Source organism: Myotis daubentonii, chromosome 5 (assembly GCF_963259705.1).
Source record: "Myotis daubentonii chromosome 5, mMyoDau2.1, whole genome shotgun sequence".
In the NCBI taxonomy this organism is placed as follows: domain Eukaryota; kingdom Metazoa; phylum Chordata; class Mammalia; order Chiroptera; family Vespertilionidae; genus Myotis; species Myotis daubentonii.
In genome coordinates, this window is record NC_081844.1 from 108,764,128 (window position 1) to 108,775,951 (window position 11,824).

Below are 11,824 nucleotides of genomic sequence, written 5' to 3' on the forward strand. Positions count from 1 at the left end.
GGTGGAGGGCCCGACGTCACAAACACCCGCTTCCAGGAGATGGTCAGCCAGCCCGGGAGACAGCGTCCGGGACAGGAGCCCTTCGGATGGGTGATGGTGTGTAAGGGACTTTATGTTACATCTTTACGGTCTAATCTGACATTTATGCAGGTAATGATCGTGTTCTCCCCGAAACGGTCTCCCGATCCTGAACGGCTTTCAAGCACAATTTAAAACACGCTCAGAAATGTCCTTCCACATCACCAGCTTTCCACGAGTTTCAGTCCCACTCGCTGAAGTCTGTCAGGACACAGAAACCAGGGCAGGAACCTTGCGGCTGCACTGTTCGCATCAGGCAGACTGGAAAGAAATCCTAGGACAACTTGTAAAGGAATCTCACTATTTTTATTGTGCAGCTTGTACCTTAACCGCGGCATAATGGCTTTGCTGCTTCAGAAGCCTGCACAGCCGAGGTGCCGGCGTGCGGCAGGTCCGCGGAGGTCCGGGGTGCGCTCTGTCTGCTCGGGCAGTGCGGGCGCCGAGTGCCCGGGAAACGCGCTGCCATCGCTGGGAGTACTTCGGGCCGCACGTGCAGCGCTGTGGACAGGACCGAATGCCAGCTAGGCGGTTCCGACTCAGAGCCTCGCCCCTCCAGAAGAGCCCTCGGTGTGCCCGCAGAGATGCCCGTTCCTGACCGCAAGCCGCACGGCAGTCCTGCCCCCCCAGGCTCTCCTCTGCGGCACGGGCCTCTGTGGCTGTTGGTGGCCCTGGGCCCGCCTCCCAGCCAGTCCCTCACCAGGGCCGCCTCGACCCCACAGGACACCCCAGCGAAACACTCCTCCGCAGGAGCAAAGGACAGATCCACAGTCTGGCCCCGAGCCGCCGTGGAAGCCAGATTTCTTCTTAATGATTCTTTCAAATATGCAAGCACTTTGGTGCCATTGTGAAGCCAGGCCTCACTCGGGTCACTTTTCATTTCCAATGATAATGTCTCATTTTGTACATTTCCATGAACATCACCCGCAGGCTGCTTCGCCCAGGAAGGGACGCCTGGTGGGCGAGGGCTCTCCTGTGTTCGAAGGCTACATGGTCGCTTGGCCGAGTCCCCTGGCGGCACTTTCGCGAGGCAGGTGCCCAGAGTCCCTGTCCCGTCCCTCATGCTGCGTTTCTGCGGCGGGGGCCCCAGGACGCGCCTGTGCCAGTCGGTGGAAGGTCGTCAATGGATCTCGATATGAACCTGGAACAGACAACCACATTGAAGTGTCACAGTGACGAGGAGTCCAGAGAGTCACACACAGCTATTTCCTAACAAACAGGAAGGCCTCTTGTACACGAGCCCTGCCTTTGATGGAAAACAGGACGACAACCTGCCAATGAAAGATTACAACGAGAAGAACAGCACTGCATTCACATAGCTTCCGAACGGCACTTTAAACATAACCCTGGGTTTGTTTTTGCACAGCAGCAGTTGTGTGTGTTGGTTTAATAAAGTGCCCTCCCTGTACCAGGATGGAACTGGACGAGGCCATGGCGCCACCAAGGCCTTCCCTGCAGGGCCCCAGTGAGATGACGCTCAGAGCTCCGCTAGGACGAGCCACTCCAAGGAGCGGAGGCGACTTTACTTTTGGGTCCAGTGTTGACCAAGCCCTCCCACTGCTGCGACACGGACGAAGCCCACGAGTGAACAGTCGAGAAGCAACACCACAAGCACCCAATTCAGAGACAAGGCTGTCCCTGCGAGAGAAGCGGGTGCAGCGCAGCGAGAGGGGCTGGCTATGGGCACGGAGCAGGAGGCAGGAAGCTAACTACCCTGGGAACCAGGAGCCTCTTTGGGCTGTAAGGCTGCCTCCGTGTGCGAATGGTTTAGAAACGGAAGGAGGGCACAGTGAGAAGAAAACAGCCTCTTGTGGAGGCCGGAGTGGAAGGCACAGGCTAAGGATGGGAGCCAAGCGGGAAGGACAGCCACTGGCACCAGGAGCCTGGACGCCCTCTGCAGGGGTGGGGAGACACAGGGTCCCAGCGCGTGCTAGGCTGCGGTTAAGATGAATTTCTGGCGGCAGTGCGGTGGGTAGACGGGAAAGGAACCGCATGAGGCCAATCGGGAGGCTATGCCAACAGCGCAGGGAAAACGACGGCGTAGGGCTGTGAGAGCAACGAGGAGAGAAAGTATTTCTTTAAAGGCAGTGGCTGACCCGACGTAGAAGAGGGTGAGATAACCCAGAGGTTTCTCCTGACTTTCAATTCTGGGTCACGAGGGGCCATTAACTGCGAGTGGGGAGGCGTTCAGACAGGGACACACCGAGAGCTGGACTGGGGCTTCGCTGAGCACCTAGATTAAGAGACCTCATCTTGCCCTAGCAGGGTGGCCCAGTGGATAGAGCGTCGGCCTAAGGACCAAAGGGTCCCGGTTCGATTCCGGTCAAGGGCACGTACCTTGTTTGCAAGCTCCTCCCTGGCACAGGCCCTGGTCAGGGCTCGTGCAGGAGACAACCAATCAATGTGTTTCTCTCATGTCAATGTTTCTGTCTTTCCCTTTCTCTTCCACTCTCCCTAAAAATCAATGGAAAAATATCCTCGGGTGAGGATTAACAAAAATAAATAAATAACTATATACATCCTATCCTATCCTATATAATAAAAGGCTAATATGCAAATCGACCGAACGGTGGGACGACCAGTCACTATAACGCACACTGACCACCAGGGGGCAGACGCTCAATGCAGGAGCTGCCCCCTGGTGGTTAGTGCACTCCCCCAGGGGGAGCACTGCCCAGCCAGAAGCCGGCTCAAGGCTGGTGGTGCCTCCACAGCAGCACTAAGAATGTCCGACTCCTTGGCAGGCCTAAGCTGTCAGTAGACAACCCATTAGGGCTCCAGGACTGTGAGAGGGCACAGGCCGGGCTGAGGGGGAACACCCCCCCCCCAGTGCACAAATCTCGTGCACCAGGCCTCTAATAAATATATAATAAAATAAAGACCTCATCTCAGAGATGTCAGAGCTGGAGGATGGCGCTCTGAGGCCAGCCTTGGGAAGCGGTATTGGACGTGGACAGAACATGGTCATGCTGAGGGCACAAGGCCAGGATCTCCGAGACCTAAAGACCATACAGACCAGGGCCACCAGGGAGGGAGACGCCAACTGCACTGAGTGATCGAAAAGAGGGGTTTTACACACATGTGTTCCCTGCACAAACAGCTTAGTGAGCTCCAGGTAAACCTCGAAAACTACACACAACCTTCCAGCCGTCATGGGGTGACCCCGCCTCAAGGAGCATGGGAGACTATATCAGAACATCTCTGCCTAGTTCATTTCCATCTCACCCCCTTTTGACTTTTTCTATGCTTTATAATACATGCCATATTTTGGTAGAGCAAAATATATAGTTTATAAATAGTATATATAAATAGGATGTCCCCCAAAAAAGTATACACACCTAAACTGATGTTTCTTTTCAGATTTAACCCACTGGAATTACTAATGGGAGCCAGAGTGTATATACATTTTTTGGAACATACTGTAACAGCTGACAGCTCAATTTTGATAATGAGACATATTTTAACAAGCACTGCCTTTATCATTATGCAAAGTGTGTGTATACATTTCTTGGGGACACCCTATATATATCTGTGGGGCATGCACAAAACTTTCTGCTAGCAGTATGACCATTACTCTATATACAACTGGAAGATATAAAGCAATATACAAATGTAAGGTGCAATCTTTTTTAAGTTGAGATATAAATGACATAACATTCTATTAGCTTCAGGTATACAACATTCTGTATCTGTATATATTGCAAAATGATCACCACAATCAACATACATCACTGTAGTTATAGGTGTGGTTTTTTTGTTCTTGTGATGAGAACTTTTAAGAGGTGCAATTCTTTTTTATTTTAATATATTTTTATTGATTTCAGAGAGGAAGGGAAAAGGAGAGAGCGCCATCAATCAGCTGCCTCCTGCATGCCTCCTACTGGGGGCATGTGCCCTGACCGGTGACCTCTTAATGCATGGGACGACACTCAACCACTGAGCAACACCAGCCAGGGCAAGAGGTGCAATTCTTTTTATTTTTTTAAATAGATATTTATTGATGTCAGAGAGGAAGGGAGAAAGAGAGATAGAAACATCCATGATGAAAGAGAATTATTGATTGGCTGCCTCCTGCACGCCCCCTATGGGGATCGAGCCCACAACCCAAGCATGTGCTCTTGACTAGAATCAAACCCGGGCCCCTTCAGTCTGTAGGCTGACTCTCTATCCACTGAGCCAAACCAGCTAGGGCAAGAGGTGCAATTCTTGTAAGTGTGAATTCTGTCTACAACTCAAAACAATACTTTCAAAATTTACCAAGTCAAATATAATTAACTTCTCTTGACGGACTCTCTCAAATTAACTTCCAAACTATATTATGTCAAATCTTACATTTAGTTTACTAATTTGAAATACACTAAGACTGAACATTTTCCTAAAATGGAAGCATTCCCTAATATGCCTTTAATACATTTTAATATAGGTTTAAAAAATTCTTAAGAAAAGCAGGTCATTTAATATGGGCCAACTCCCAGGAAAATTAGTTTCTAACCACTTCTATTATGTCCTTGTACAAGGACTTAGTACTGTTCAGAAGATGAAATATTCCCACAATTGTGTTAAAATGTTTTAAATAAGGCACCATTCCTGGAATTAATAAAGTAATGATGTATTTAATAAGGATAGTATAAATTTTTTGCTGAAGATCTTCTAGTTCTTCAGTAAGTTCAGTTATAAACTATGCACTTAATTCTATTAACAAAAGCTTCAGCTCAGTGAAGACATCTGGCTCTGAGCCCTCCACCAGCCAGCTCTTCTGACATTAGGCTGTTACACACACTACTTCTATCTTGAGAGACAGGAATAACTTTCATACAATTTCCAGACAAGTCATTTGTAAAGCATTTTTTTGTGTTTATTTCACTATATCATACATATGTTGGTACATCATGCTGTAGCAAATAAAGCATACATAATCATGTAATGAACTCTCCTTGGCCCCAGCTATGCCATCATCTCTCACTCCCATGTTACGCCTATCTATATATATAAAAGCCTAAGCAACCGAACGACCAGTCGACCGGTTGCTATGATGCGCACTGTCCACCAGAAGGCAGACGCTCAATGCAGGAGCTGCACCCTGGTGGTCAGTGAGCTCCCACAGCCAACCTCCTGTGGCCCCGATCAGCCCTGATCGCCAGCCAGGCCTAGGGACCCCACCTGTGCACGAATTTGTGCACCAGGACTCTAATAACATAATAAGCAGCATAAATCATGGCCCACAAACTTATCCCCCAAAACTGAGCCACTAGAATGAAGGGAGGAGTCTATTTTAAAGACAGTATGATTCAGGAAAATAAAGTGCCGGACTGTGAGTAGACTCCTGAACTAGTTCTCTCCCCCTCCTCCTCCCCCAAAATATATGGCAAAGGTTGAAAATGGAGCCACAGAAGCTGGAGCGGGTGAGGCGCACAGAAATCAAGACCGTCTGGTGTCCAGGGTCCTCGGTGCAGCCATGAGAAATCACCTTCCACAAAAATCCCTGCCAGCCAGAGGCAGTGGCCGCTGGTGACAACAGGCTGACCCACTTAGGCAGCTGCTGCCCTCTTGGACTGCCGTCACCTTCCCTTCCCGACCTGAGCTATTAATGGCCTCAGGAACCTGATGGTCTGGATGCTAAAAATATCCTGGCCTCGAAGCTTCTGAAATCCAGCCGGCAAGGCTGCTCCCAAAGGGGCCTGGGAGGAGGCAGAGCCACATGACAGGGGCTGCTCAGCCAGGTCGGTGACAACGGGCTCGGAGCAGGGTCCCGCCTGTGATGGTGCGCAAACACAGGGCAAGACCATCCCCGCCTCCTCAGCTTTCGGGCATGACCATCATTCATTCACCTTAACACCCTTGTGCTCATGACTGAATGATCAGACCAGGGTGTGGCTGAACCGGATTCCTCCAACTGCTCCCAGCTTCGGGGTGAAGCAGGAAGGACTCCGTCCTGTCTGCAGCAAGCTGAATCATGACCACAGGAAGCACCGCAGCACCGATTCCTGCCGCTCTAGACACTCAGCATCACACCGGCCCTCGAGGAGCCAGTTGTGCAGCCTCCTGAGCCACCACCCGGTTCCTCATTCTATCACCTGGTGCCAAAGGTACGCGGCTCACACCTCCGAGGCCGGCTCTCCCCGCTGGGGACTCCGGGCCACGCCCTTTCCTCCAAACATGGAAGACTCAGTGTGTGAAAGAGCACCCATATCTTTTCTGACCAGCATCCCAGAGCGCCCAATAAACAACAGCGATTGTGGCCACCCTGAGTGCTAGGGAGTGACAGATGCTGCTGATGGTATCTGTAAGGCAGAGGACCGAGAGGTGACCACTGGATGAAGACATGGACGTGTCCGCCTTTCCGTGGGTAACTGGCCATCTGTAGCCATTAATAGCTCAGGTTAGGGAAGGGAAAGTGAGAACTGTCTTATCAAATCCTTTGCCGGTGTTTGAATTGGGTTGTTTTTATTGTTGTTGAGCTGAGTTCTTTCTATATCCTGGATGTTAATTCTTATCAGATATATCGTTTGCAAATACTTTTTCCATCTGTGACTTGTCTTTTTCACTCTCTTGATAGTGTCCTTCGATGCACAAACATTTTTAATTTTGAAGTCTAATTTTTTTTGTTGTTGCCTCTGCTTTTGGCAAGAAATCACTGCCAAATTCAGTATCATGATTTCCCCCTATGTTTTCTTTCCAAAGAGTTTTACAGTTTTGGTTCTTACCATTAGGTCTTTAATCCATTTTGAGTAAATTTTTATATATAAGGTATAAGGTTAGGGCCCACTTTAAACTTGTTTTGCTTTTTAAAAAAATATATATATATATTTTTTATTGATTTAACAAAGGAAGGAAGAGGGAGAGAGATAGAAACATCAATAATGAGAGAAAATCATTGATCAGCTGCCGCCTGCATGCCTCACACTAGGGATCGAGCCCACAACCCAGGCATGGAATACCCTGACCAGGAATTGAACCGTGACCTCCTGGTTCATAAGTAGACGCTCAACCACTGAACCACGCTGGCTGTGCTAAACGTGCTTTTCTTTACATATGGCGGATATGTTTTAACATAAGCACGTATCGATCTAACTCATACACTCTAATATCTGCCTGCACTTGTAAGACTTTAAAAACCTGCCCTGACCGGGTAGCTCAGTTGGTTAGTGTTGTCCCGGCACACCAAAGTTGCAGGTTCGATCCCAGGTCAAGGCACATACAATAATCGACCAATGAATGCATAAATAAGTGGAACAACAAATCCATGTTTCTCTCTCTCTCTCTAAAATCAATTAAAAAACCCCAAACTCGTCCAACTGGTGTGGCTCAGTGGTTGAGTGTCTACCTATGAACCAGGAGGTCAGGGTTCAATTCCCAGTCAGGGCACATGCCTGGTTGCGGGCTCAATCCCCAGTGTGGGGCGTGCAGGAGGCAGCCGATCAATGATTCTCTCTCATCACTGATGTTTCTATCTCTCTCTCCCACTTCCTTCCTCTCTGAAATCAATAAAAATAGTTTTTAAAAATAAACTTGCGTCAAGGATACAGGTGTTCACTGTAGCCCTCTTTCAAATTTTACTAGGTTGAAAGTGTTTCAGTTTATGAACTGTGCTTAAAGCATTCAGTTGACAGAAAAGATTCCATAGTATTTCTATGCTTCCTATATGTTTGGTATTTATCATCCCAAAGTATGTAATTATTCACTATCTCAGAAGCCAGAACAAACTATGTTTAACGGAGCTCCTGCTTTTGACTTGGTCGCTTAAGCTTCTGCAAAGCTTTTAAGCTTTTAGAATGTTTTCTTAATCGTCTATAATTCCCCCCAGTTCTCTTCTAGAAACCGGATGGAAATCGAGCAACAGAATAAAATTCATGTCAGACTGCAACTGACCCTGGGAGGAGGGTTTGGAATCTTTACTAATTTTTTTTTTTTTTTTTTTTTTTTTTTTTTTTAAATATATTTTATTGATTTTTCTACAGAGAGGAAGGGAGAGAGATAGAGAGTCAGAAACATCGATGAGAGAGAAACATCGATCAGCCACCTCCTGCACATCCCCCACTGGGGACGCGCCCGCAACCCAGGTACATGCCCTTGACCGGAATCGAACCCGGGACCCTTCAGTCCGCAGGCCGACGCTCTATCCACTGAGCCAAACCGGTTTCGGCTCTTTACTAATTTTTGAAGTTGTTCAGTCCTCAGGTCATTTCATCAGAGTGGAAGCCAAAGTCCTTCCAATGCCTATAAGACACCACATGAGCTTCCCCTAAACTTCAGTCTGAATCTCCTGCCACTTTCTTTAAAAACATATCTGTATTGGTTGCAGAGAGAAAGGGAGAGGAAGAGAGAACGATAAACATCATTGATCAGCTGCCTCCTGCACACCCCCCTACTGGGGATTGAACCTGAAACCCAGGCATGTGCCCTGACCGGGATTCGAACTGTGACCTCCTCGTTCATATGTCGACACTAAACCACTGAGCCACACCATGCGGGTTCCTGCCACCTTCTTCCTCAATGACCAGCTGCCTACTGTTCCGGAACACATGAGGCCTGTGCCAGCTAGAGGCCCTTCTCTGTGAAAGCGCAGTACTCTTCTAACCCTGACATTTCTGAGGCTAAGAGCCTCACCTCCTTCAAAGTTTTGCTCAAATGCCATCTTATCAATGAGGCTCCCCTCTGACTGCTTCCCCATCCTCACCTGCCTTCCTGGACTATTTTCCTGACTGGAATGAATGAATGTGGTTTTCAAGTGATAGGTGAGCACTGAAACACATGAGCTATGGACTTAGACAGTCATTCAGAAAAAGAAGATATGAGTGAGGAGCAGTTAGAAACAGAATGAGAAGAGGGAGGAGCCGAAGGAAGGGGCTCAGGCCTGGTGAGCACAGGGCAGGGCGGCTGACGGTGGCATCGTAGGAGCACAAGGACACTTGACAATGCAGTTTGACAGCTATCATCAACCTGCACATGCCTTCTGCTCTCCAACTGTTCTCTTTATTCCCTCTCTTTTAGTAGTTTTAAGAATCTGGGTGAGCTGAGGCTAAGACACTTGATTCTTCCTGCAGGCCACATAACTGAGGTGTCGGCAGGGCTGATCAATTACCACAGGCCCTCAGCAGTTTCCTACCTTGCCTTTACTACACTTAGTAGTTCGTATGAGTTCTGTTTTTTTACTGCCATGTATTTCAGATTCTGTACAAGTAAAGCAGGATGCTAATGGCTCTAGACTAAGGCTGCTTACACACCGTATTTTAAGATCTTAACCCTTCCCGGTTTATAAGACCTTTTGCAACTGTTTTCTCGTTTAATCATCTTTCACAGTAAAGAGATGTCAACCTCCTCAAAATGTGCCGCTGCCCTCCAAATGAGTTGGGGGTTCTAAGTGAACATGGGGGAATGGAGTCCTTTGTTCCTTGTTGCTTGCAAAACAGATCCCAGCGCCCGGGGAACGGAGAGGACGGGTGCGGTGTTCTGAGTGAAAGGAAAGTGGTGAGGCAGGGCTGTCCCCTTTCCTCAGGTTCTATTTTCTGTTGCACTTCCCTTTAGCAGAGGCCAGAGCAATTAAACCCTCAAATCGGGTACGTTAGTGATTTTCCGCAAATGAACAGAAACCCTGAACCTGCAGGGGAATTTAAAGTAGCAGATGTAGCTATTACAGTCAAAAAGAGACACCCCACTCCCACCGTCCCCCTCGGTATGTGACATGGCTGCTGCTGCACTTGATCAAGCCGAGATCACCCCTAAAATCCCCACCCTGTTCTTAGCCCTTCCCCGGGTCCCTGGCCACCACCTCGTGTGCACCCCCACCCCCACTCACCCCTGACCCGACGACAAAGGCCCACCGTGGACTCGGAGAGCATTCAGCTCCCACGATTCACTAAAGCTGTGCGGCACCTGGACTATTACGTGAGTGACCTCCGATGGGCTTTGGGGACTGGTGCACTGAGCTCTCCTGACTGCCCACACCCCTGGAACGGAGCCAATCTCCCTCCTTCGAAATGCACTTACCCTCAATCATTAGCCTGTCGGTTCCTAGTTATGAAATGTGTATTGGAATAACCTTTGCAGATTATTTCCCTGCCCTACAAACAATGAGAGATTTGGATTCCTTATTGCATCTGAAACAAACAAGCCTGCAGCGCTCTTGCAATGAAGAGCGCAGGTGCAAGATCCCATCAACTGGGTTGGTGATCACAAAGGTCCTCTCTGAGGCGAGAACTGAAGAGGGAAAAGGTACCAGCACTCAAAAAGCCGGGAAAGAGCACTCGAGGTGGCAAAAAACTGCCAATGTCCTGGGGCCGGGGCGGGCTTGGTGCAGCCAGATGGTAGGTGGTAGACGGGAAAGCGTGAAAAAGAACAGTAAGCAAGAAACAAGCTAGGTGATCGTCTAGAAAGAGGAAGAGAAGTCAGACCTGCATTCTGTGTGCAATGCAAAGTTCTGTGTGGGTTGTTTTTGTTTTTTTCGTGAAGAATGACATGACCTTCCACCTGGAGGAACACAGATGGGAGGCGGAGTGATCGTCCAGGTGAGAGGCCACGGCGGCCCGGACCAGGCAGGTGGTCATAAACATCCGGGCACAAGAGAGAAAGGTGATTTTTTTTAATGGTACAAAACTGATTCTCAACATCATGTTCTAAGCTTTCTTTTACAGTCACGTATGACAACACACTTAGAAAGGAGTCATTCTCCATCTGACGACTTCTCCTCCCACTAGAACAGCGGTTCTCAACCTTGGCTGCACATTAGAATCACCTGGGAATCGTTTTAAAATCCTGATTTCTGGGCCTCATTCCCCCGCCCCCCCACCTCTCCGCGGGCCCGCGCCCCGGCAGCAGGCCCTTAGCCGAGGCCAGCGCTCCGGCCCCCGCCCCCCCCCCCCGCCCCCCGCCTGTTTGCAGAACGGGGACAACAATGCCCGCAGCGGGGCTTCCTCCCGCGGGTGGCAGGAGAAAGGCACGGCGCTGGGCACGCACTCCGCCGCATGCAGACCCGCGGCCGCGACGGGATCTCCGTCGCCCCGGGCGAGGGGGGCGGACCGGCGCGCGGGGAGGGTCGGGGGCGAGGGGCCGGCGGGCGCGGCTCACCCACCTGCAGGCGGACGTTGAGCATCATGGAAGCCACGATGTAGAGGTAGGGGAAGTTGATGCGCAGCCGCCAGGCCAGGTCGAAGAAGATGAGCAGCGTGCGGGTCAGCCCCTTGCAGAAGACCCCATAGGAGCGGGCGGCGGCCGAGCGCGAGAGGCGGACAGCCAGGCCCGACAGAGCCGCCGCCATATAGACCCCGCGCCCGCCGCCGGCCCGCCGCCCACTGCCCGGCCGCGAACCCGAGCCGCCCGGCGCTCGGAAGCCCGCCGCCCGCCCTCGAACAGGCCCCGCGTCGCCCCCGGGCCTCCGCCCCGGCCGCTGGCCCGCGCTCGGCGCGCTGAGGGAGCGAGGGAGGCGGCGGCGAGGCGGCCGGCGGGCGGGCCGCGGGGAGGGGAGTCCGCGCGTCACCCTGTGGGAAGCGCCACCGGGAGACGCCGCCCGCTCGGGGCCCGGCCGCCCCGCCTGACGTCACAATGCCCTGCCGCGCCTGCGCGCCACGGCCCCGCCCCAGGCCCCGCCTCCGGTCACCTTCCCGCAGGTGAGGCGCGCATGCGCGGGCGGTGTCTCCGGGAGGGCGGCTGGTGCGCTGGCTGCGGCCGCCCCCTACTGGTGAGCCAGAGAATAAAAACAAAGGGAGGCGGGGACGCGTGAACTGGAATTGGAGAGGCACACAACCTGAACGCA

At 51.0% G+C, this 11,824-nt stretch overlaps 1 protein-coding gene across 1 annotated transcript; it reads right to left on the minus strand.

The window, feature by feature from the left end:
• Nucleotides 1-1,053: 1,053 nt before the first annotated feature.
• Nucleotides 1,054-11,596, minus strand: LOC132236012 (small integral membrane protein 10-like protein 2A). Its single transcript, XM_059699305.1, has 2 exons — nt 11,144-11,596; nt 1,054-1,216 (listed from the first exon to the last, which is right to left on the minus strand). Exons 1-2 carry the CDS (start codon nt 11,327-11,329, stop codon nt 1,196-1,198), a joined length of 207 nt encoding a protein of 68 aa, XP_059555288.1. The 5' UTR covers nt 11,330-11,596; the 3' UTR covers nt 1,054-1,195.
• Between the last annotated feature and the right edge of the window lie 228 nt (nt 11,597-11,824).